This window comes from Bos indicus x Bos taurus, chromosome X (assembly GCF_003369695.1).
Source record: "Bos indicus x Bos taurus breed Angus x Brahman F1 hybrid chromosome X, Bos_hybrid_MaternalHap_v2.0, whole genome shotgun sequence".
NCBI lineage: Eukaryota > Metazoa > Chordata > Mammalia > Artiodactyla > Bovidae > Bos > Bos indicus x Bos taurus.
In genome coordinates this window covers 125781797-125806681 of record NC_040105.1, presented here as the reverse complement: position 1 = coordinate 125806681, position 24885 = coordinate 125781797, and the positions used below count along the sequence as shown (strand labels likewise).

Below are 24885 nucleotides of genomic sequence, written 5' to 3'. Positions count from 1 at the left end.
TGGTGAGGGAGGGCTTCTCGGAGGCAGTGACGGAGCCCAGGTTTCATTGAAGAGGAGGGCAAGTCAGGAGGTGGTCTGGAGGATAAGCATCCTGGGTCAAGGACCAGTCAGCAGTGAGTGGGGCTGGAGTGAAGCAAGGTTGGGGCAAGGTCAGGAAAAAACCACCAATAGAAGCTTTTCAACAAGGAATGACAGTGTTTAATGCACATCCTCAAATGATCACTGTGGCTGTCTTGGGGTGAAGAATTAGAAAGGTGAAAGCTGGAAGTACTGAGTTCTGAAGCTGTGGTCCTGCAGAGAAATGATGGGGGTTTGCAGGAGAGTGAGCAGGGCCGAGGTGGTGACAAAGGACGGAGGTGACCGAGAAAAGGACGGGATTGGAATGTGTTTTGATGCTCTGTGTGTCAAGATTTGTTGATGGTTTCCTCCAACCTCTTCAGCGGTTTCCTTCTCACTTACAGGAAGAGTCCGCAGCCTAAGTATGGCCAAGGAGGCTTTCTGTGCTATGGCCCCATCTCTCCTCTCCCCTCCTCTCCAGCCATGCTGGCCTCCTCACCCTTCTGTAAACAGGTTGGGTGTGATCCCATCTTTTGTATTAGATGTTCCCCCAGATATCAGGCAAGCAGGTATTGACATGCTTCCCCCCACTACCTGGGGTTCTGATCAAATGTCACCTCATCAGAAAATTTTTTCGTGAACATTCTAGATAAATGAGACACTTCTATTCCCTGGCTGATTAATTTCTCTTTATAGTACTTACTGACACCTGACAAGTCCATATACTATAGGCAAACATAAAACATGTTACGTATTTATTATTCCCCAAAGGCAGGGATTTGGTCTGTTTTGTTCACTATGGAACAAAACTCCCAGAATGGTGCCTGGCATATAGTAAGTGTATAATAAATATGTGTTAAATTAATATGGTTGAAACAGAGAATGGGAGAAGCAAAGAATGGCTCCAGGCTTTGGGGTCTGAATGATGGTGCTATTGAAGATTTTTCAGAATGTGGACTGGGACTCCTTTGCTATGAGCCTGAAGCTGGAGTCCTGAACGGCTTCATCTATTGCAGGTTTGGAGAAGTCCTCGATCCCTCTGGGCCCATGGAAGCCTGAGAAAGTCCAGAATCCTAGAGGGCTGGGCTCCCTTTCTCTTCCCATGGGAAGAGAGGAAGAAACTAGTGACCAGCCAAGCTTTCTCTCGGTTCGGAGACTGAAAGTCCCATCTGTTGGATCCCAGCCCCAGCACTGATGCTGGAGACGTTACTACTCTGTGTGTGGTTTCCGGGCAAACAATTGGCTGCCCACTTTAAGAGACAATATCGCTAAGCACTTTTTTTTTAATGCAAAAAGAAAGAAATAAAAAAAGAACTACCTATTTTCCTCATTCCTGCAGGTGCCCAACCCGATTGACTTGTTGGAGTACATTTTCTGCATTCTTAATAGATAGCTAGCAGGAAATGCTTCGTATAGGCTCAGCTAGAGGGGTAGAAAGTTAGCGAGGGGAGGGCACAAGATCGCCAGGCCCTGCTCGGACCAGTACTGAGCTGCTCTAAAGCAGGCCAGGCAGCTCCGGCCAGCAAAACACACCTTCGCCCGGCCATAGCATCTTGCTGTGTCTCTGCCGCCGATGGTTGAGAAATAAGGTGAGAGAAGGTAGGAACTCTGGGGGAGGCAGGAGGGATGGGAATTCAACTGAGAAGGAACTGGGGCTGGGGGGGAGGTGGTGGTGGTAGGGGGCATCACATGCTTTGCTTAAGGAGATGCCTTCCGGTGCCTTTGAGGCTTTGTTCCAAGTGATCACTGTGACAACCTCTTAGACTCCCCATCCCAAGCCCAGGGGTGCTGGGTACCATTTCTCAGAAGGGTGGTAAGCATGTGCAGGTAGGCATCCTGGTAGAATGGAGACCAAACTGTTGCTCTTGCATTCCTCTTGGCCCAAAATATTTGGGCCGAAAACCAGGCAGTATTTCGGTATGCCTACTTGGTGTCTTAAATTTCTGAGCACTGGAGAATATTGTAATTACACTATTTGAACTACACAGCTGGCAAAGCTTGGCCAAGGCCAAGGGTTTTGTCTGCAAGAGGCTTTCACTACAAAGCCAGGCGCCAATACAGCAGCATCTTGGCCAGGAAAGTCCCATCCATGGTTCCAGGTTTGCGGCACCTAAGCCAGACCCACCCCACCAATTCACTTCCCGAAGAAAGAGACCCTTCAAAGAGGGTTCGTGTGGGGATGAAACCGCTCAAGTCACTGCAGAGGTCCAGTGGGATGCGATTCTATGAAGAGTTAAACCAGGTAACAGCTCACAGATTTGAATAGCCCTTGAATACAGACCCTCATCCCCTGAGGTCTGACTACAGCCGGGGAACTGCTCGTGAGATGTGATCCAGAGATGTACTCCAGGGCTTTCCTTTAGAGTATGTGTCTATGTGTTTGGCAAGGAAAAGAGGGGCATGCGTAGGACTTTAAGATTTATTGAGGATCCGCAGTTGTGTGAGGTCTGAGCTCCCCAGGTGAGGGGGACCGAGACGGTGTTTGCAGATCTGCTCAATTTCTATGGAACTAGCCTGTGGTCTTTGCCCAGGGAGGCTAGGAGCATGCTTCACAGCATTGATGTCTCCGGGGTCCGGCCAGCTGCTTCTCATGGCTTCAGGGAGACTTAGCAAGGAGAGGTGGCAGGCTGGGTCATACCTGAGCTAGAGCACAGGCCACTGGCAAGAGGGTAAGAGGGCAAGACCCACAAAGGTGCTAAGCTGCCCTTGTAGGTGAAGGCTTCCAGGAGACGCCATGAGAATGCACGCACAGACCGTCTGCCGGCCTGACTGGGAGCCAGAGGACTGGATCAGGATGAGGGTCCCATGGAGGGGAAGGGACTGTTTGCCCGACAGGTAGAAAGGGATGGTGCGAAAAGGCCAGACACCGAAGCCAGGGAGATTTTGGGTTCAAACCTCAGCTCAGCCACCACCTAGCTGCATGGCCTGGGCCCTTGATTTCCTCTTTCTCTAAGCCCAGATTTGCTCATCTTTAAAATGGGGATAATAGCACCTAATTTGAGGGTTGTAAAGATTGGAGAAAGTATATTTGGAGCCTCTGGGACAGAATAGGTCTTCTGTGAACTGCAGCTTTAGCAAAAAGGCTGCGTCCATGCTTATCATTACTTGGTCATTCATAATACCATCGCTTTATTATTCATTTGGTTTGCTATTTTTTGGAAATATATTTGATAGATAACACTGTAGATTTAACATGGACAACATGTTAATGTGATACATTTATATATTGTCGTACAATTACCACCGTGGCCATAATTAACACCTCTATCATGATGCATCATTACCCTTTCTTTTTATTGGTTCAAATAATTAAATTCTAGTCTTTTAGCAAGTTTGATGATTAGAATGCAGTATTGTCTAGATTCACTGCACTGTGTGGTAGATTTCTAGGGCTTGTTCACTGCTTGTTGCACATTTATTCCCTTAAACAACATTGGTTCTGTCCCCCCAGCCCTGGAAATGACCATTTTATTCTGTAGTTTGGCTCTTGAAAATTCCACAGATAGGTGAGATTATACTTTGACTTATGCCATAACACGCTCAAGGATTACACCTTTGTTTTATTGCTCAAAGTCCCAAATATCTGAAGATATCATGTGCTTTTACACTGAGGAATAATTTGCCTTCAGTGAAACTTGCAGATCTGAACTGCACAGTCTGATGAGTTTTGACACATCTGCATCCATATGTAACCCTCACCCACTTCAGGATGTAAGACATTTCCAGCACCCCCGGTGAGTCCACGCTCACCCTTTTCCAAGCTCTACCTCAAGGCAACTGCTGTCCTGATTTTTATCACCATAGATTATTTGTGCCTGTTTCACGTAAGTGAAGTCATACATATGCAGTCTTTCGTGTCTGGCTTTTGTCACTCAGGTTAATGTTTTTGTGATTCATCTATGCTGTTGGGTGGATGTAGTTTGTGCCTTTTTATGGCTGAAGAACATTCCATTGTATGAAAATGTCACAGTTCGTTTATTTGTTCTCCTGGTGATGGACATTTGGGCTGTTTTCACTTTTATAAACAAAGCCACTACGAACACTCATGTAGAAGTCTTTGTGCACACATCTGTTTTCGTTTCTCTTGGTTATATGTGCCTAGAAGCGGGATTGCTGGGTCTTATGGTAAGCGTACAGTAAACTTTAGAAGACACTGCTGGATGGTTTTTCAGCATGGTGGTTCCCATGTTTTTTGAAATAAGGATACAGTGGATTCATTTTTTTTAGGATAGTGCCTGGTGATGCTTAACGTGTCTATCACCCAGGGGGAAACAGATTGACGTGCTCAGTCAAAGGCTTCTAGAGACAACAGAATCCAGCTGTGACTGGGGCTAAGATTCTGAAAGGAGAACTTTTAAATAAGGGTCCTCTGCTTACTCCCAGATTCCCTCCTAATGTTCCCATGATAATCGACTGACACTTCTGGCAGAAAAATAAAATAGGCTGCAGAATTCACGTACCCCAACCTCTTCATTTTACCCTAGAGGAATCTGAAGGCCAGAGAGGCCCTGTGCTTTCCCCAAAGGCACACACCCAGTCAAGGGCAAGCCCAGGTCCTCTGAGCCCTAATTGGTGTGATTTCCTTGCATTGTGCTTTCTCTGCACGAAATGGCATTTCATCACTCAGCCTTTGTTTACTTAGTGTTAGGTGCTAGAGATAGAGAAAGGAATAAGAAATGGCCCCCATCCTCCTCGATCTCAGAGACTAGACCCGGAGAAGGGCTATTCAACTCTAGTCATTTGCATTATATGCATCAGAATGACTAGATTCAAAATGTCTTTAGCCAGAACTCTGGGCAAGTTGCATTGGATGGCCAGAGGTGACGAAGCACCCAAAACTATTATTTCCCTGGTAAAGGAAGGCCGCGGCTTCTCTCTGCAGTGCCGTCTGCGTGCCTGGTCCCTGCCTGGGTGCAAAAAAGGACAGCCTCTGCCCTCAAGGAGTTCACAGGTAGGACCCATTGAGGCCAAGTTGAAGGCAATTCAGCAAATGACTGTTGGGGCATTTGCTCAATGTTGAGCTAGGTGGCAGGCACTGCTCTAGGCGCACAGGAAGCCTGGTGAACAGAGTGCTCTTTCCCAACAGAGTATCAGTGTGAAAAATGTTAGCTGCATTGGGTGCCCAGTATATCTGTCTGGGGATTCCCTGGTGGCCTGGTAATTAGGATTCCAGGCTTTCACTGCCGTGGTCCGGGTTCAGTCCCTCACTGGGGAACTGAGGTCCGGCAAGCCACACTGTGCAGCCGAAAAAAAACAAAACAAAACAGAATATGGACCTGGATTTAAAGCTCTGACATTTTCTAAGTGATTCTGGGCAGAGTATGTCTGTCTGGAGGCCTTGATTGTAATTGCTAATTCTAAGATGGGGTGGGGGTGGGTGCAGGACCCCATCCCACACGAATCACCATGTCAGGGAGAGCAGGAGAATTTGGTGTGTTTGGTGCTCCTGCACAGAAGTGGGCAAGGTAGAAATCAAGGCTTGCTAGGGAAACAAATTGTCAGTATCCACTGATTGCTTAGCCAAGGTCTACTGGAGTGCTTGTGCCCTTGTTCAGAGGAATCTAGTGGGAGGCAGGCACTTCCCCAGCTGGCAAATTACTGCAGTCTTTGGCTTCAGTGTCCTTTTTCTTTCCCTTTTTTTCTTCCATTTCCTGATGCTCTTCTAATCATGTTCCCAGGCACTCTTTCGCATTTATAAGAGACGACCCCTTCAGCACTCTATCTTATTTCCTGATGACTGCTCAGCAGCTGCGCAGCTCCTGGGAGCCCCAGTGAGAGAACCTGAACCTTAGGCACAAACTGCTTGTCCTCAAGGAAGCCACTTCTGCCAACTTAGCCAAACCGCTTGGGAAAAGGGTGCCAGTAACATTTTGCATTTTGCTCTGCAGCCCTCCCCTGAGTCACCATGGAAGACGTGACGAAGACCACCGTCCACACACAGAGCCCTATTAAAACTGAATGGAATTCCCGCTGTGTCCTTTTCACCTATTTCCAAGGGGACATTAGCAGTGTGGTGGATGAACACTTCTCCAGAGCTCTGGGCAATGTCAAGAGCCCCCAGGGACAGAACCCTTCCAGCCCGAGTGGAGATGTGCTGCTGAGGAATGGTGAGCATGTCGGGAGGGAGGGGCTGGAATTCCCTATCGGGCTATCATCAAAGGACAGTTCTGATGTTCTGAGATGTGTGTATATTTGCTAAAGGCACATCATTCTGTTTAGTGAGAAGCCACACCCATTTCTCAGAAGTTTCGCTTGAAAATGGACACTGTTTATGGAATTCCCTAGTGGGCTAGTGGTTAAGACTCCATGCTTCCACAGCAGGGGGCACGGGTTCCATTCCTGGTTGGGGAACTAAGATTCCACAAGCCACATGGCGTGGGCAAAAAAAGGAAAAAAAAGGACACTTTAATCAAATTAATATATGGATTTCATTGTGTCCTCAATTATGTTAAATTCTGGGTTCACACTCAGTATGCGATGAGAGCACCATTATTATTATTATTGCTACCTTGGCCTGACAGGGAAAGAACACCAAAGGACTTGGACATATGTGTTCCCTGTAGAAACACCCAGCCTTCTCTCAGCTTATAGTGGGTAGGGTGGGGCCAGAGGGAGGCGGATAAAATGATTGTTTCTCCATATCCCTCTTCCCACCCTTAACAGTACTGGGGGTGTCTATTGCACACACTATTGGGTGATTTTTTTTTAAAGCATTGTCTCATCCCAAAACACTTAGCAATGCCAAAAGGTGCCAAGCTTATGCGTTGAATGCCCGTTGGAGGATGGACATGCCTCCCAGGATGGGGCCTCTGCCTTTTGGGTGAAGCGCTCACCAGTTTTCCGAAGCCATCACTCTGACTGGCCAGAGTCTGGGTCTGGATAGGGAATTGGTGTATTAGCCTCTTTAGCCTTTGAGAATTTTCTTCTCTCTTAGAAATAACTTTTCCAGTCAGGTGAGATGGTTTTCTCCGAGACTCTTTGGAGTTCAGGAAACATGTGGAAGGGGGGGAGCATAGTAGGAGCAGGTACTAAAGCTAACACTGGGGATCAGGGGCTGGGTGGAGAGCACGGAGGTGCTGTCTAAGGGTATGCTGAGTACTTCAGAGCAGCTGCAGGAATGGCTGCTCTTGAGTCGTTTGGGGAATTGATGTGTGGGTAAAAGCCCATCCATGTGGGCAATGGGATTCAGAGGCTCTATCTGGCTCCTAGGAAAGGTCAAAACCCTAGGCTCTTCATGCATAGCTAAGTCTGTCCACTTTGGCTATTTGACTCTGAGTTAATTCTAAACACATTGCGTTGAATACATGACAGTCTTTTCCTTGTCAGCACCAGCAATTCGTCATCCCTCATTTTCTCTCTCCTGCTTGCCTGGTAAATCCAACCTGCTGCTGCTGCTGCTGCTGCTGCTAAATCGCTTCAGTCGTGTCCAACTCTGTGCGACCCCACAGACGGGATGTAACCAATTCTTGGTTGCTTATTGTCCCATTTCTTGGTTTCATTTCGCAGCCAGACTCCTAAGAGGTGTCCATGCATGCTCTTTCCTCTTCCTCTCCTGCTCTCGGATCTGCTCCACTCAGGATGTCATCCTCATCACTCTTTGAAACCAGTCTTAGCCAGGCTCGTGGGAGACTTCCACTTTCCAAAGCAAGTGATCTTTCTCTGTCCTCATCTTAGCTGACTCATCAGCAGCATTTGCTGCAGATGATTGCTCCCTCCTCTTGGAAGTAACCTCCTTCACTTGGATTCCATAATATCACGCTCTCATGGTTTTCCACCTGTCTCCCTGGTTACCCCTCCTTCTCAGTCTCCTTTGCTGAATGTCCTCTTCTCTTCAAGGCTTCATCTCTTAAACATTTGAGGGCCCTAGGACTTTGATCTCAATTTCTCTCTCTACATTCACGCCCTGGGGGATCAATTCTAGTCTCTTTGTCTTAAATACCATCTACATAAACACCACCTATGTGCTGATGAAATATCATATCTTTACCCAGACTGGATTTCAGACTTATCTACGCAGCTGCCTAGTTGATATCTTCACTTCACATAGCTACTAGGAATCTAAACCAAACAGGTCCCAAGCTGAATTTTTTTTTTAAGATTTTTTTTGATGTGGACCAAAAATCTATTGAATGTGTTACAGTATTGCTTCTGTTTATGTTTTGGTTTTTTGACTGAGAAGCATGTGGGATCTGAGCTCCCCTTCCAGGGATCAAACCTGCACTCCCTGCACTGGAAGGCTAAGTGTTAACCACCGGACCACCAGGGATGTCCCCCAAGCTGAACTCTTGATCTTCCCCTCACCCTGCTCCGTCCACAGTCTCAATAAATGGCAGCTGCATCCTTCCAATTAATTGCAGTCATCTTTAACTCCTCTCTTTATCTCATACCCCGCATCCAACCCTTTGAACAATTCTGTAAGTTCTACCTTCAAAGTTTGTCTGAGCTCTGAACATATCTCTCCACCTCCACTCCTGTCCCCTTAGTCTGAAAAGCCACCCTCTCCCCACTGGATTTTTGCCTCCTCATCAGTCTCTCTGCTTCTTCCATTGCTCCCCTTCAGTCTGTTCTCAAAGTAGCAGCCAGAAAGTTGTACCATGTTACTTTTCTGTTCGAAATCCTCCAGTAACTTCTCATCTTACTTGGAATCAAATCCAAGGTCTTCCGGGAGCCCTCACTTGCCTGAGCCCCTGTCATCTTTCTGATCTCATTATCCTCTCAGTCCAGCATAGCCTCCTTGCTCTTTGTAGCTGTGACAGGTACAGTACTGCCTCAGGCCTTTTGCACTTCCTCTCTCCCCTCTTCCTGAAACGCTCTTTCCCAGGTAACTGCAAGACTGCCCCTTCATTGAAATCTCTGTTAGAATGTCGTCTTTCAGACAGGCCTTCCTGAACAATCTATTTAAAACATAGACGTCCCCACCCTGTCACTGTCTTACCCTGTTTTATTTCTCTTAGCATGCGTCACCATGGGGCATATTGTGTATTTTATGGGTTTCTTATCTCTTCCTACCCTCTAGACGCTGTCGGTCTGTTAAGTGCTGTTTTCCAAGTACCCACCCTAATGTCCAACGCATGGAACGTACTCAATAAATATTTAGTGAATGAATGAAATTGTGATTTGGATCACAGGGTGCTGATGTCTGTCGTTGATGGGGGTTGATGGGGTTGCTGGAGAGACAGTATCGTTTGGTATATGGCTTTAGACCCAGGCACCCTGGGGCCGGGTCAGCTTTACTGTTGTTTAACCATGGGACCTCGGGCATATCACTTCATCTCTCTGGGCCCGTTTCCTCATCTGTAAAACTGAGTATCATTGAACTAAAGGAGGAATCAGTGAGATTACTCATGTCAAGTGGCACGTAGTAAGTGCCATGTAGGTGGTAGTTAATATTTGTGGTGTGTAAAGGCTCGAGGCAGGTTTTTTGAATGTCTACAGTGGATGTGAGGGCCCACCTTCAAACCATCAGGATTGCAAGACAGCAGGACCCTCCCCTCAGCCTCCAAGTTGTCCACTGGCTTCTGGGTGGCCGCTGCCCTGTTTCTTAACTCTCCTGACTTCACTTTGTATTCTATGAAGCCCCTGCCCACCAAGGGAGCTTGGCCCAAGACAGCCTTCTCTGGCCAAACAGAGGCGGCTTTCTTCTCTACCTACCTTCTGTGTTGTCACATTTCCGTGTGATAGTCTCACAGATCCCCTGACTGTGACGAGATCTCCCTTGCAGCACGTGTTGTGGGTTAGGCTTCTGTTTGTCCAGCTGACTGAACAAATGAAAGAGAAAGCCTCTTTTCTTCAAGGCTTCTCTTATCACAGTTAGGAGTCAAATTTCTCATAAGCTCTGTTGCCTCCAGGGAGGGTCCCCTGAAAGAAGACGTGTCCCCAGTGGTTCTCACTGGAGGTGTTCTATGAGCTGCACGCAGCTTAGCTCTTCATCACCGACACTTAGCATCCTCTAAGCCCCTGCAGGCCTGCCCCAGGCTGCCTGACCTCAGCGAGGCCCCGGCTAAGCTGAGAACAGGCTCCCATTCATGGGCTCCCATGGCGGGCTCACCCAGGGTGCTCTGACAGGCCCATGTGCCTAGGAAATGCCATTGAATTTCCTGGCTGCTTTTTTCAAATCCAAGTTGTTTTTTTTTTTACTTAGGTATAATTTATACTGGCCCTATTGGTAGGAAAGAAAACACATGCTGAAAGTAGCTGAATTATTTCCCTTTTAAAAGGACATGGGTGATTTCAGAGTAGGTAACTTGGAGAAGCTTCATAAATGTCCATTTCTGGGGGCTTGTCTTGGTGCACAACCCACCCTGTATTCTTCCTGTCCCAGCCACGAGCCCAGCCGCAGGGCTGGCTCCCTTCACTCAAGGGCTGCTGAGAGAAGGTATTCGTACAGCCTGAGCCCTCTGAGGTCTTTTATAGCCAGTCTCTCCTCTCCTCTCCTCCAGAATCCAGTGGGGTTGGGGAAGAAATGCTGGGTTTCTTTCTTTTGTATTTATTTTTTCAATTTTAAAAATTGAAGTATAGTTGATTTACAGTGTTGAGTTAGTTTCAGGTGTACAGCAAAATGATTCAGTTATACGTAAATATATAATATGTATCTATTCTTTTTAGATTCTTTTCCCTTCCAGATTCTTCCAAGATACTGAATATAGTTCCCTGTGAGAGTGTATCTGTTAATCCCAAACTCATAATTTATATTCCCTCTTCCCCCTTTGGTAACTATAACTTTGTTTTCTGTGTCTGTGAGTCTGTGTTTTATAAATAAGTTCTTTTTAGTTTCCACATATAAGCAATATCATAATGATATTTGTCTTTCTCTGGCTTACTTCACTCAGTAAGACAATCTCTAGGTCATCCACACTGTTGCCCATTAGCACTCTCACTAATAATGTTTCTAATGGCCAACATTTATTGAGTGCTTCCTATGTTCCAGGCCCTTTCCCAGGGGCTGGCACATGAATTATCTTAGTGAATCTTCACAGTAACCTTTTGGTTAACTCTCACCTTGCCCATTTCCTGATAAGAAAACTGAAGCTCAGAGAATCAAGTGACTTGTTCAAGATCCCACAGCTCATAAGGGGCAGCTGTTCATAACCAGATCATTCGATTCTAGATACTGAGCTCTTACTGGGCTTTCCAGGTGGCTCAGTGGGAAAGAATCCACCTGCCAAGGCAGGAGATCTGGGTTCGGTCCCTGGGTCAGAAAGATCCCTTGGAGGGGGAAATGTCAACCCACTCCAGTATTCTTACCTGGAAAATCCCACGAACAGGGGAGCCTGACGAGCTACATACAACCCAAAGAACTCTTAGCCATTTTCAAAATACAAGCACATGTTCTGTATTTCATCTCCATTTTTAGTTGGGAAAGGGAACCTGGCTAATCAGCAAAGGACCTAGACAGGTGGTTGTGAAGGAGGGAGTGAGACTGAATAGGAAACTCTCCCCCCCAACACACACACACGGGATGCCCTGAAACAGAGCTGTCCCCCACAAGCTGTCTCTCTGTCTCTAGTGTTATTTCAACCCCAGCTAATACAAATAATATTTTCTTTGTTTCTGGAGTACATCGGAGACAAGTGCCACCAGCCAAAATGGCAGAGAGGGGAATGTCAGTGTGTGCACATTGGTCAGGCCAAAGTTGGGAACTTCATGGGGCAAGATGTGTGTGTGTGTGTTAAGAGGGTTCTCGGCTTCCACTTCATCGTAAAGCAGCATTTATATTAAAGGTGGAGGCAGGGGACAAAGAAGGAAGGAAGGAAAGATAGATGGAAGGCAACCAGGCAGTTATGCACTGGCCTTTCACAGCTGTGACTCAGGTTCACTGAGTCAAGTGGGTTCTTAAGTTTTTACTTTAAAACTAATTTTTTCGGGGGGAAAAAAAGGAAAACTAACTTTTTCTAATCACAAAGATACTGTGTTAAGTTTTGAAACTTTACAAAACACAGGAGAAGCATTCAGGACACAAAACCACATGCACATCTAGGCGCCCATACTAAGTTTTACAACCTAATGTCACTTGGCTTTTTAACGGGTAATAAACCATATATATCTTTACTGCCATTTCATATCCTACTAAGACATCATTTCATGCCTCAAGAGTATCCTTTTTTATAGCTGTTTCAAATCTGTTGAAATTTTTGGACATTTAGATTGTTGCCAATCTTTCACTATATGTAAGTATCACATTGAATATCCTTGCAGCTCAACTTTTGCATGCATCATTGATTATATTCTTAAAATATATTGTTGTGGATAGAATGACTACATCAAAAAGTCCGGTCAGATTTTAGGGTTTTGATATCTGCTGATAAATTGCTGCCAGAAATGTTATGCCCGTTATGCTCATCTGCCAACTTTCCAGCTGCGGGAGTAGGTGCATTCTGAAGATAATAGGAGGCAGAGCTGGCCAAGCATGAAGCTGAGACTCAGCCAGCTCTCCACCTGCCAGTTCTGTGGCCTTAGGCGAGTTACATTAACCACTTTGAGTCTCTATTTTCTCATCTGGACCCTTGTGAAGCTCACCTGAGATGCATCCAGAATGCTATAGTAAGTGCATAGTAAATGAAAGCTCCTCTAGATTTACAATCTTTCTTGCCCACCTTTGATGGATTATTTCTGGGAATTGACACACGGAGCAAAGGCTTCTGAAATCTCCCTTAATTTTTATTTTATTTGTTTGGCTCCACCAGGTCTTAGTTGACACACAGATCTTTGATCTTTGTTGCAGCAGGCAAGATCTTTAGTTGTGGCATGTGGGATCTAGTTCCCTGACCAGGGATGGAATCCTGGACCCCTGCATTGGGAACGCGGGTCTTAGCCACTGGACCACCAGGGAAATCCCGGAAATCTCTCTTTTATAGCCAGTATCTACTCCATCCTCCATATCAGCCCTGCAGCACCGCTGCTTCCCAGGCTCCTTGGCTCTGGCCTTTCCTCCTCTCCCTTCTGTGATGAGTGAGGGCAGAGAGACTTCCTCAGGCCCCCTGCGTTACCATTTGGCTTTTTCCTGGTTGATCCTGTAGAGTGTTGCAAGCCAGGAGAGAAACCCGTGAATGTGAGCCTACGCTGCATTTCTAAACTAAAATAATAATTAATAATATTAACCACAGCAGCAGCTCTCACTTCTTGAGTGCCTATAAGGTCCTGGGCACCATGCTAAACCTTTCACATGGATTGTCCCCTTCCATCCATGGGAAGGGACGTGCTCGGTGTCATTGGCTGTTAAGGGGAAGCTTCTCTGAGGGGTTGACATTGAAGTTGGTGTGTCCAGAAGCCAGCCTGGGACAGGGTGTCAGGGCCACCATGCAAAGACAGAGTGTAGGGAGGATCCTCTGGGGTAGAAGCAAACTCCTTGATGCCTAGAAGTGCTTTCTAGAAGGTTCTGGGGCTCTCAAGCATCTATGGGTGGGCATGGGTGATGTCTCTGGGTTTGCTTAACAGGTGGGAGAGTAGCTTGACATTTTCATCCTAAAGGGATAGGGAGGAAATGGGGACTTGTGCTCTCTGAACAGGACCTGGTCTTACAACCAGGGGTTTCGTGAATGCTAGAGGCATGGATGGAACAAAGAGGCAGGGGCTAGATGCTCAGAGTAGGAGTCCAGGGGTTGGAAGCCTTTTGTATTCCTACTGAAAGAAAGATCCAGCCTGGGGCGGGGAAGGGAGGAGCAAAATAGGGGAAGGGGATTAAGAAGTACAAGCTACTATGGACAGAAGTTACAAGGATGTAATGTGTAGTTCAGGGACTATAGTTAATATTTTAGAATAACTATAAATGGAGTATAATCTCTAAAAATACTGAGTTACTCTGTTGTATACCTGAAACTAAAATAATATTGTAAGCCAATTATATTTCAATTTTAAAAAAGACTAAAGCTGCATCCACTGTAAGACATCATAAGATACAGGGTGGTTAATATTTCATAAACACTGCCTAGTATGGACTCACATCTGAAGGAAAAAAATAGAATATGAAAAACCTAGCCTTCCCTAAATGTCCCCAAAGTGTTCCTTGCTTGCTCTCCATTCATTAATGTAGGCTGGGGTTTGAGAAGGCAGTGGAGTCTCGCCTGGGGCTCTAAGAGGGGGAACTCGGTTAAGGAAGTGTCACCAGGGCCACTTATTTTCACCGGTCACCATGAGCCAGTCCAGTGGTTCTCTGACTAGATGGGTGTGGTTACTGGAGCAGTTTGTCCAAGAAGCCTGAGAAAGAGACCACCAAAGTTCAGGGTGTCCATTCCACGGGACACCACACCCAAGCCTGCCCTGGAAAGGTGACTTTTCTGGGCCCCCGAAGGCCTACAGTTGGGTTACTGTGAATTCAGGATTGGAACTCTATGTCTTCCCACATACTCCCATCCAAACTGTGCTCTGGTGCACTCAGTGACCAACCAAGTGGGCCCTTGGACAGGCACATCCATCCACTCCCCTTAACCTTTCAGTCAGACAATTCTGGAAGGGAAGCAGTTAAAGAAAATATTCAAAACACGCTGGGGCCCTGCCTTCCACATTTCAAGCCTTCCAAACCTTGGTCCTATGTATGAGATCTGGAAGGCCAGTTCAGATGGAAACTGCCCAGTTGTCAGAGGCTAAACATTGTTTCTCATTTGTGCTTAGGACATGCAGTACCCTCATTCAATATGAAGCAGGAACAGTGATTAGCCTAAGTCAGCTTAATCATTCTATTTGTGCTACACAGTGGCCCTGAATTGCTACTACCCCACATAGATAACTGCCTCCAATTGCTACTACCCAGCAGATATCAGTTTTCAAAAGTAGCAGTCATCCTCAGGAACAAATCTTGCTAATTGTTTCATTGCCCTTGACCTCATTAAAAGAAGCCAACCGTTGCCCATCGCTCATGAACAATATGAGAAGTTGAGCAGAATATCTGTGCTATGTAGGTTAGGGCTTGTTTTGCCCTTACCATCTATATTACGTGAAAAGCTGTGCTGGTGGGTGAGACACTCCAGCATCACTGGGCAGACCTATCAGAAAAGATCTAGGCAAACTGAACATTCAGGAGTGCTGGGTGAGGTGCACGAGGAAGGGAAGGGGGCCAGACAGCCTCTCCAGCCCTCCAGTCTCCCTTTATCTCCACATCCAGGCCCCCTTCATTATCTTGGATAGATGAGAACCTCCAGGCTTTAAGCACCATCTGCCAGGGCTCTCTCCCGCCTCCCTTCTTGTCTGAGTGGGTGTTGAGAATGGGGAAAACATCCGTCCATGTCAAGCTGCCCAAGACTCTTTGAGAACTCCAATTCAGCTGCTGTTCGAGGCACAGTTTGAATAGTGTCTCTGAGACCACAGGAGACTCCATTCCCATTAGCTAGTCCACAAGAATTTTACAAGAAGAACCTGAGTCACCACTTGACCTTGAACATTTTGCTTTTATAGGAAGAATTCCAAGAAACTGGGCTTCCCTGGTGGCTCAGATGGTAAAGAATCAGCCTGCAATGTGGGAAACCTGGGTTCGATTCCTGGGTTGGGAAGATCCCCTGGAGGAGGGCATGGCAAACCACTCCAGTATTCTTGCCTGGAGAATCCCCATGGATAGAGGAGCCTGGTGGGCCACAGTCCACAGGGTCACAAAGAGTCAGACATGACTGAGCACATGAAGCAACCACTTTCCTACCCATCACTGACCCCCTCCAGCTCCGATCTCTACTTGGCTAATCTGCTTTGCTAACTTGGTCCAGTCTCTTAACATCCCCATGGCACAGACCTTTCTTGAAAATGAGATTTCAACCCCATACTTGTATGATACCGGCAAACCAGTGTTTGGAATACATTGAAGAGGAAAGGCTTCACAAAACTTTATGGAGGGTTCTTCTCTTCAGTGTATTCAAAACACCAGCTATAAAATAAAAGTCAAACAATGGCAACAAACAACATAAATCACCTTTAATCAAGTAATTCTACTTCTAGAAAAGTTTCCTTGAGGGGCTAGTTGGACAAGTATATAGAGAGGTATATATGAAGATGCTTATCCCAATGTTGTTAATTGAAAAAATGGAATAACTGAGCTGCCCAACTATTGTGTTTGGTAGTCATGTTACTACCTTCTGATGGCATGCCATGCAGTGATTTGAAAAGCTGCTGTTGGTTCTGTGTGTTGCTATAGCAGGAAGTTTGTGATATTTTAATAACATGAGAGCAAACAATGTGTACATATATAGAAATATCCTGGAAAGAAGTACATCTAAAGATAGACACTGATAGTCTCTGATATTATGCTTAGAGTGATTTTTTTAACCTTCTGTACATTTTTCACAGTAAAAAATACATTCAATTAACCATACATAGTAGGTATGTGCATGCTCAGTGGCTCAGTCATGTCTGACTCTTTGCAACCCTTTGGACTGTAAGTCCATGGGATTTTTCAGGCAAGAATACTGGAGTGGGTTGCCATTTCCTCCTTCAGGGGACTTCCCAACCCAGAGATCTATCAAACTGGCATCTCCTGAATCTCCTGCATTGGCAGATGGATTCTTTACAACTGAGCCACCTGGGAAGCCCCTGTGTTAACCATAAAAAAAGCTAATTCCATTTTGAAAACAATAAACAAATCTGTCTTCTAAATCTTTCCTTCCCAGATAGTGACATGCCTCCAAATCAGTGGCGTTTCTCTGCTCCGTGGACAAAGCCACAGCCGGAAGTATCTTTTGCAAATGGCGCCGCCAGCTGCAGCTTGAATGGATCTGGTCTAATGCCTATGGATCAATACCCACTGTCCCTGACTGGGGGCCCCTCCGTTCAGCCTGGCGAGCTGTGGCATTTCTCCTCCCTTGCCAGTCCCAGCTTCCCAGAGCCTGGCTACCCTCATGCTTTTTCCACTGGGCACTTGGTTCCAGAGCCCCAGCCTGAGGGGAAGTATGAGCCCCTCCTAAGTCTCCTCCAGCCAGAGAGATGCCTAACCCATCCTCAGGAATCTGCCTCGTGGGAGGATGGCAACTCTGCCGGAAGCACAGGATTGCTCTTCAACCTGCCTCCCAGCTCAGCCCACTGTAAGGAAATGCCTCCAAGTACGGTTGGAGGGGTTGCTTCTGATTGGTTGTGGTTGAGAGTGCGTTGACCTGAGATGGGATGGGAAGACTAATTGCTGCCTCTCCAGCTGTGGGGCTTCTGAGGGACAAAACATCTACCTTCACTAGGCTGTATCGATAGTCACTATTTAATGACTAAAGGGTTGCATAGATAGCCAGCCAGATGCAGTTGGCCCAGAATATTCACCCTGGTCTGCTGACTCGGACTTGGCCTAGAAAAATGATAGGCTGCTGCCTAAAATCTTAGGGTCTTGCATTCACCTCACTGTGAACTGCCAGATAACCCATGTGTAAAACAGAACTCAGTGATACACCTACAGGCTCAAAACTATCCTCCAAATAGGTTGGCAACTTGCAATAATGCCAGACTCCTGGGTAGAAACAAGGGCCGTCTATACCAACCATCTGCTCCACACATTAAAATTCAAAGCGACAGTGGAGGCCGCCCCCTTGCTGCCTGGAGACCGTCATGGTGCCTGGCTGTCTGGGGCTTTTGCTCCCTGACCCCTACTCCTCCCTGAAGCAAAAACCTCCTTAACGCTCATTCACTGTTTTATTCCATTTACTCACTCATCTGACATTTAATCAGCACCTACTAGATGCAAAATCTTGCCTGGAGAATCCCAGGGACGGGGGAGCCTGGTGGGCTGCTGTCTCTGGGGTCACACAGAGTCGAACACGACTGAAGCGACTTAGCAGCAGCAGCAGCAGCAGCAGATGCAAAATACTCATCGAGAAACAAGACTCCCTTCTTTGTAAAAGGATGGGAAAGGATTGGCCTAAAGTGTACTTTGACCAAAAAAAACAAGTGACTCTCCTGCAAGATTTGCCCTTCACATGAAATATTGGTAATAGTAGATGCTTCATAGTTTCTTGGGGCTGAGTCCCCATCTTTGGCTTTCTGCACCTTGGATGAGTTTTCTTTTACAGCTCCCTGGTCTGTGCCTGAAAGAAATTGCCAGAAGCTGCTTTTACTTCTGAACTAAGTATATTTATGTTACACCGAGGCCTAAAGTCAGATGCTGTGTTCCATGCTAAAGTCAAAAACAAATTTTCTGTTAAAATACCATTCCATCATTTGCAGAGTTTGATTAGCAATATACTTAAAGAGTAAATCATAAAAATGTCAAGCTTGGGAAACCTATGAGAATTCCCATCCTTGTACTCCTTTTCAAAAATCTGTTCCTGCTGGATTCAGAGGGGAAAATGAGGCCAACTGTGTGTATATGCTTGTGCACACACACAGTGGAACCCTGTCTCGATGGATGGTTAGAACACAGCTCAAATCATCGCGTCCCAAACAAAACAAGCCATGCAGTTCAAATCAAATTTAGCAAAGATTTAGCAAGCATCTAGTATATGCCAGGCACATCATAGCAAAGCCACAATGCAGGTGTTATCATAGTCCCGAAAGTTCTAGATGCATTTTCAAACAAATATTCATCACCAAAGTCTCAACTGTTGCCAACTCTTTACACTCCTATTAATGCTGATATCTACTGGATAAATCAGTGGCTGACAGTCCAGGATCTGTTGAGGAAGTTAGCAACCCTTGATCAGAAACAACTGCCCATAAATGGGAACAAAACCCCAAGGGCATACAAAACAGAAGTGTGTCTGTTTTTGTAGCATCTGATAAAAGAAAACATGTCAAATGTCAAAATTGAGGAGCACATGATTTGGGGTTCCTTGAGGGGGTACTGTGTGCACTTTCTAACCCAGTCCCTGATTTCATTCCCAATCATATTTTTTTCTTTCCTAGTTAAGAAAATCTATTTCCCCCCTGATGGTGGACCTGCCGGTGCCAGCTTTGCAGTTGAAAGTGAGTGTCTGCTTCTGTCTTTGATATCTTATCTCTGCATCCTGAGAACAAACTTATAGCAGAAAAATCAGGATTTCCAGCAATTGAAATGACCCTCATTTCTGTTATTTAGTGTTTTTACCCTTAGAATTGGTTACCTTTAAGTCTCAAAGAGCCCATGCACTTAGTATCTTGTAAAATGTTTTGCCCGTTTTCTAATTTGGCTGTAAAAGCAATTCTATTAAGTTCTTTTATCTGAGCTGGATTTAGCAAGGTAACCAAGGTGATGCAGGAAAATGAACAAATTCATGAAGGTTAGCCTGCTCTTTCCCGGATGTTCAGTTTTCAGCCTAGAACATAGGGCCACCCCAGGACTCTGCAGTCAGAAAATGCCACCTGATACCAAAGCCTAGGACTCTGGGCTCCACATTCAATTTGAAAGTGGTGTCAGTAAGAACCGCCCAATGAGGACAATCTCTGGTTTGACATGAGGACCTTCATGGCTCAGGTTTGAATCCACCTTCATTAGCTACTAGCTTCAGGAACTTTAACCACATTTGTTCACCTCTCCATACCTCAGTAGCTTTATTTATAAAAGGAGGATTAAAATAATGCCCACCTCATCAGATTTCTGATAAGGATTAATTTACATATATGTATTGACATGTAAATTCTAATGGAAATGAGACTCTAGTAAGTCAGCACCCAGTAAGGGAGCAAAAAGTGCCTTTAGGGAGGGCATCCGTGTGCCTGCAGCTGTTCTCACTCTGTGTGTCTGAGAGGCATCAAGGGAAGAGTTGCCACCGCAGCCTCCGATCTCTGGCACTGTACAGTTTGGTGTGGAATGGGGGTGAACAAAATATATAGACCTCCCTAAAATGTCCACTCCTTGAGGGCCAAGTCTTTGAGAGGTGTACTAACCCATCCTGGCACCTGTGGCAGTGCCTGGCATGGAGGTCAGAACATACATGTCTAATGAAAGAGTGAGCAAATGCTGGAAACAATAAGAGAACGTCAGAAAAGGAAATGGTAAAAATCTATCTTCCGATAGAGTATAAATTAAATTTTTTTGATACTGTTGTGTGAAACAAGCAAGTCACAAATCACCCTCCGTGAGGAATTGGTTGTGCCCAAGTGACAAGATAGATTTAGGGCTGATCCAAGAGCCTTAGCAATTTCATCAGGCTTCATGGAAGTCTTCCTGAAGGGATGAGCTCTGCTCACTTTCTAATATATGAAATCAGGATTATCAAGTCTCCTAAGTACTTGTTAGCTTATACATTTAAAAAATTGTAAGCCTCAGAATTACCAAAAGCCTGATGCTTTCAATTGCTCATAGGCCCAAATTAACAGCAACACCATGTATCGGTGGTGGCTATGAGCTCAGTCTCCACAATGACCTTATGATTCATGTATGAAGACATCTTAGGTGCCTTACATGAGGCATGCAGTAAATAGAGGTTGAATGAGTGAAGAAATGAATATACCCATTTAATAGATGAGTAAACTGAGTCTCAAACAGGTGAAAGGACTTGGCTTAAGATCAAATAGCAAGTGGCAGGGGTACAATTATTTCTCTGCTCTCACAGTGTCATAATCATCAATATCATAAATTACATTAAACATAAATCATCAAAAACAATTCCAACTTAAATCAAGTGTACAGCAGTGAAGACTAGCAACCGGTATGATTGCTTCACTGTATATGGGCTCACTGTCCATCTGTGGACCAGGACAGTATCCTGAGTAAGATGAGGGGGTGCAGAAACTTGGAAAGCATGCAAAGGAGCAGTATTATCCTGAGAAAGGGCCATGTGGAGAATAGCTGACAGGAAGTGTGGAATGGGTACCTGGCTATGCCAACAGCCCCCTGTTGGCTATTCTGCCACTGTGGCTCTGGGCAGAGGGAGGCAGCAGGACACGGAGAGTGGGAAGAGGGTGACTTCCTATGTGAAAAAAGGACCAGGAACACCCCTCAAAGCCCACATTCTTAAGAGAGCACAGCACCCATTTCCCCATCTTGCCTGATGCTGAAACCAGAGGGGAGCTTGTGAAACGCCCAGATTCTGCGCCATCACTTCCTGGTTGAGTGGTTTTGGCGTGGAACTCAGTAGCCTCTTTTTATGTTTGATATATTTTATATTAACCTGATTTGGGATTTTTGTTTTGTTTTGGCCATGCCAAATGGCTTGCAGGATCTTAGTTCCCCAACCAGGGATTGAACCTGGGCCCTTGCAGGGAAAACACTGAATCCTAACCATGGGGCCACCAGGGAGTTACCATATATTGACCTGATTTTGAAGTGAGCTAGATGAAACTGTCAGGAAGATTTTGGTAGTCTGAAAGATTTCCTCTGTTAGGCCCCAGATAAATATTTGTTGAAGGAAGACAGACCCCCTCCTGCGCCTCCAATATGGTCTAGTCCTCTCGAGTGGGTACCACACACCCACATGAGCCAGAGATCATGTGGAGAGAAGAGCAATCTGCTGGAAGCATAGTTGGAGGCACTCCCCAAACTGGTGCCAAAATATTTAGTGAATTTGATTTTTTTAATCTGTAGAAATAGACAGTGGTTCATTGTACATTCCTTCAATGTCTACAGAAAATATTGCCAGACATGGTGCGCTTTTATATATATATATATAATAGTGTATAAAACTCTTGGTCCCTGCTCTCACAGTTATTAGTCTAGTGGGGAAGGTAGATTCCACCAAAAAAAAAAAGGACAAAATAAAATGTTTGCAAGTTATGGTAAGTCTGAAGGAAGCATACCAAGTGTTGAAACAGAGCAAAACAGAGGTCAGCTTTGGATAAAGGGGGTCAAGGGTGGCTTCTATGCTGAAGTGATGTGTGAGCAGGGGCCCACATGGACTGAGGGATGCTGGGAGCTTTAGGAAGAGCTGGGATGGAGATGGGGGAGGCTGCCCTGCCCAGACCAGAAGTGAGTGAGGACCGGGAGAAACCTGAGTGTGGGCAGAGGGAGCCCTGGAAAGGTCAACTGGCCGGCTGACACAGCACCTTCTGGATCATGGTGGGGGTTGATTTTCTCTTCTAAGTGACTCAGTGAGGCATGGCAGGGTTTGAAGTGTGATCCGATTTGCATTTAATAAGGCCACAGAACCATTGTGCAGAGGATGCATTGGAGAAAGAACTGGTTAGGAGGCCAGAAGCACAAGATGGTGGCCTGAATCAGATGGCAGTCGTGGATGCTGGATGAAGTGAATGTGTTTGAGATCTATTAATATGTGGGGTGTTTAGGTTTTCATTTGCGTGCATGAGCAACTCTGTGGATACTGGTACATGTGTGGAAATGAGGCAGATTGTAGGAGAACACAACTTTGCCTTGGCCACATTCACTGTAGGTGATGATAAGACATGCAAGCGGATGGCCTTCTCCAACAGTTGTATGTAAGTGTGGAGTTCAGAAGCGAGGGGAGAGCCTGAGTAAAGTTTTGAGATTGTTCGGTATGAAAATGACACTGCAAGCCACTGAATGATCACCCAGGCAGAGAAAAGGGCAGAGGACAAAGTCCTGGAGTGCGCCAATATTTAGAAGTTGGGGGATGTGAGAACCGAGCAGACGATACAGAGAAGGAGCAGGCCCTGGGTGGGAGAAGCGCCAGAGAATGTGGTGTTACAGGAACTTAGAAGACAAAGTTTCCAAACACAGAGAGTGATCACTTGTGTCAAAGGCTTCCGAGAGATCAGATAAGAGAAGGCCAGAGAAATTGGATGTGGCATCAGAGATTTTGATAACGTAGTTAAGAGCAGTTTTCATTAATAGCATGTGGACGAAAGCTGGATGGGGTGGGTTGAGGAGGGAATGGCAGCTGAGAAAGTAGAGATAGTAAATGGCAGTAGCTTCTTGGAGAAGTTTAGCCTTGAGGGAGGTGAATAAAAGTAAGCTAGTAGCTATAGAGATTAGTGGGGTGGAGAGGGTCTTTTATTTATTTATTTTTTAAAGAAGGCAAATATTAGAGCCTATACAGAAAAGTAATTAGCCTCCCCCCCCCCAAAAAAAAAATAAACAAACAAACTCAGGTGACCAGAAAGAAAAAAAAAATAGAGCCTATACAGAGATGAAGAGATGGATGACAAGATGATGACAATAACTTCATGGCTGGAGACAATTGCAAGGTTGTGGGGAAGCATTGGCATTTTTTAGGAGGAGGGGACATTCTACCATTGAAAGCAGACAAAAGATGGGGAATAAGGACACAGATGCCACTAGATTTGCAGGCTTGTTTGTGGGGAGTTGGAAACATAGTAATCAAATGATTTTGAATCAGCTATAAAGGCTGACATCATGAGTTTAAGTGGAAACAGTTGGCTGACTTGTGTGATTTTTTTTTTTTTTTTTCACCAGGGCTGTTGGGTTAATGTAATGCACAGAGAAGCCAAACTCTGGCTCATCCAGGGTTGAGGTTTTGACAAGTGATCATGATGAATGAGGGACCATAACACAGGATCATGGTATCTAAGCTGCTCACAGAAGGAAATGGAGGCAGATGGAAGGTGCCGGGTAGTAGAGGTTGATGGATTGGAGGATGAGATTATGTAAAAATGTGGTGATAAGACTGCTTAAGCTGATGACATCGGGAGATGGTGGTTTGAAACTGAGATGGTGGGGTGACAGCTGTGTACGTGATGACAAGGTCTAGTGTGTGACCATGGTGAATGGCTGACTGAGGCGCCGTGAGCCAAAGGTGCAGGGAATGGCAAGAATCACAGAAATGAGGTAAAAGAAGAACCCATAGCTCGCTACCCCACGGGTGTGGTTTTATCCTCATTCACAGATGGGAACATGGAGTTTTAGGGAGGTTAAGTAACTTACCCAGAGTCAAGGTAAGTGCCAGGGTCAGTTTTCTGTCCTTGGTCTTACCCAGTAAGCTAGCTGCAGTGTGACCACACGATAATTCTACTCTACTCCATATAAGGACACTACCTCTTGAACAAATATTCCTGAGCCTATCTGTGCCAGGCACTGTTCTAAGGGCTTTACATGTGTTTAACTCATGTAGGCAATAGATATCATTAGTCTTCCCATTTACCAGATGAGGAAAGGGGAACTCAGATAGGCTAGGTAACTTGCCTGAGGTCACACAGCTAAGAGTGGTGAGGTCAAGACTCAAACCTGGGTTCCTTGGGCACCAAGCCAGCTGCTACCTCATCAAGCTTATTCTATTTTTCAGGAAGCCAGTCTCCAGAGAGAAGAAGAGATCTGTTCTTTTACTGAACGTGGGTTTAAAGAAGAGAATTCCTTTTTCCGAACCTGCTTCTGGTTTTCTGCTGTGAATCCAGAGGGTCTGGAGACATCACCGTCCTTTTTTCTTGTTGCCACCAAAGAGCACTGGGTTCAAAGCAAGTTTCTGCTCTCCCTGAAATTCTATACTTTTTCTTGGCACCTATGCCCCGCAGCAGGTTTTTGTTTTTTTTTTTTTTTAACTTGTTAAGTGAATCTCGAGCATATAAGATGGTTAAAAGAGCTGTTTAGTGGTGGGGAGCAACCCTGTAGATTGTCCCCAATAAAATGACAAATTTCACCCTCTGTGTTCACTGCCCTCCTTCTTAGCAATTGGCCAACTTGCCCTCCATCAGCACGGTTGCCCGCATCAACACTGACCACATGGTACCCAATGGGGTTGTCCCACTCTGCCAACTGAATAGAGAGATTCCAGAAACAGCCTGACACTTTCTAGCCTTAACCAGATGATGCCCAGCTTCCCTGTTAATGGCATTGGCAAGACCCACAGAGAGTGGCTGGGAGGCAGGACGGTTCCTGCATCCCTGAAGTTTGAAGGGAAGCTGAAGAGGTCTCAGGCTGGCCTTGATGAATGAGATACTGTCACTTGGAAAATATGATCACTTAATTCCAAAAAAGTGATTCTAATCACTGAGCAATCTGACAAATAACTCGCAAATTAGTAAGCAAACTGTCCCATCCCAAGCCAGGCCTAGAGTAAGTTCTGTATCCAGAGCATTCTTAGATGA

General features: G+C 45.7%; 1 protein-coding gene across 2 annotated transcripts; it reads left to right on the top strand.

Annotated features, from left to right (window-relative positions):
• The first annotated feature begins 1475 nt into the window (after nucleotides 1–1475).
• VGLL1 (vestigial like family member 1) lies at nucleotides 1476–24437 on the top strand. 2 transcript variants are annotated; one of them, XM_027534758.1, is made up of 5 exons: nucleotides 1476–1646; nucleotides 5946–6164; nucleotides 16644–17054; nucleotides 18856–18915; nucleotides 24087–24437. In XM_027534758.1, the coding sequence occupies exons 2-5, from the start codon at nucleotides 5963–5965 to the stop codon at nucleotides 24128–24130; spliced, it is 717 nt and encodes a 238-aa protein (XP_027390559.1). In that variant the 5' UTR covers nucleotides 1476–1646; nucleotides 5946–5962; the 3' UTR covers nucleotides 24131–24437. The 2 variants fall into 2 exon arrangements, with proteins under 2 accessions (XP_027390559.1, XP_027390560.1); XM_027534759.1 differs by having other exon boundaries at nucleotides 1523–1656.
• Nucleotides 24438–24885: the final 448 nt, after the last annotated feature.

Coding starts and splice junctions, on each gene's coding strand:
- VGLL1 (XM_027534758.1), top strand. CDS start 5,963: ATGGAAGACGTGACGAAGACCACCGTCCACACACAGAGCCCTATTAAA. Junction 6,165..16,643: donor AGATGTGCTGCTGAGGAATG/GTGAGCATGTCG, acceptor TTTCCTTCCCAG/ATAGTGACATGCCTCCAAAT. Junction 17,055..18,855: donor GCCTCCCAGCTCAGCCCACT/GTAAGGAAATGC, acceptor TTTCTTTCCTAG/TTAAGAAAATCTATTTCCCC.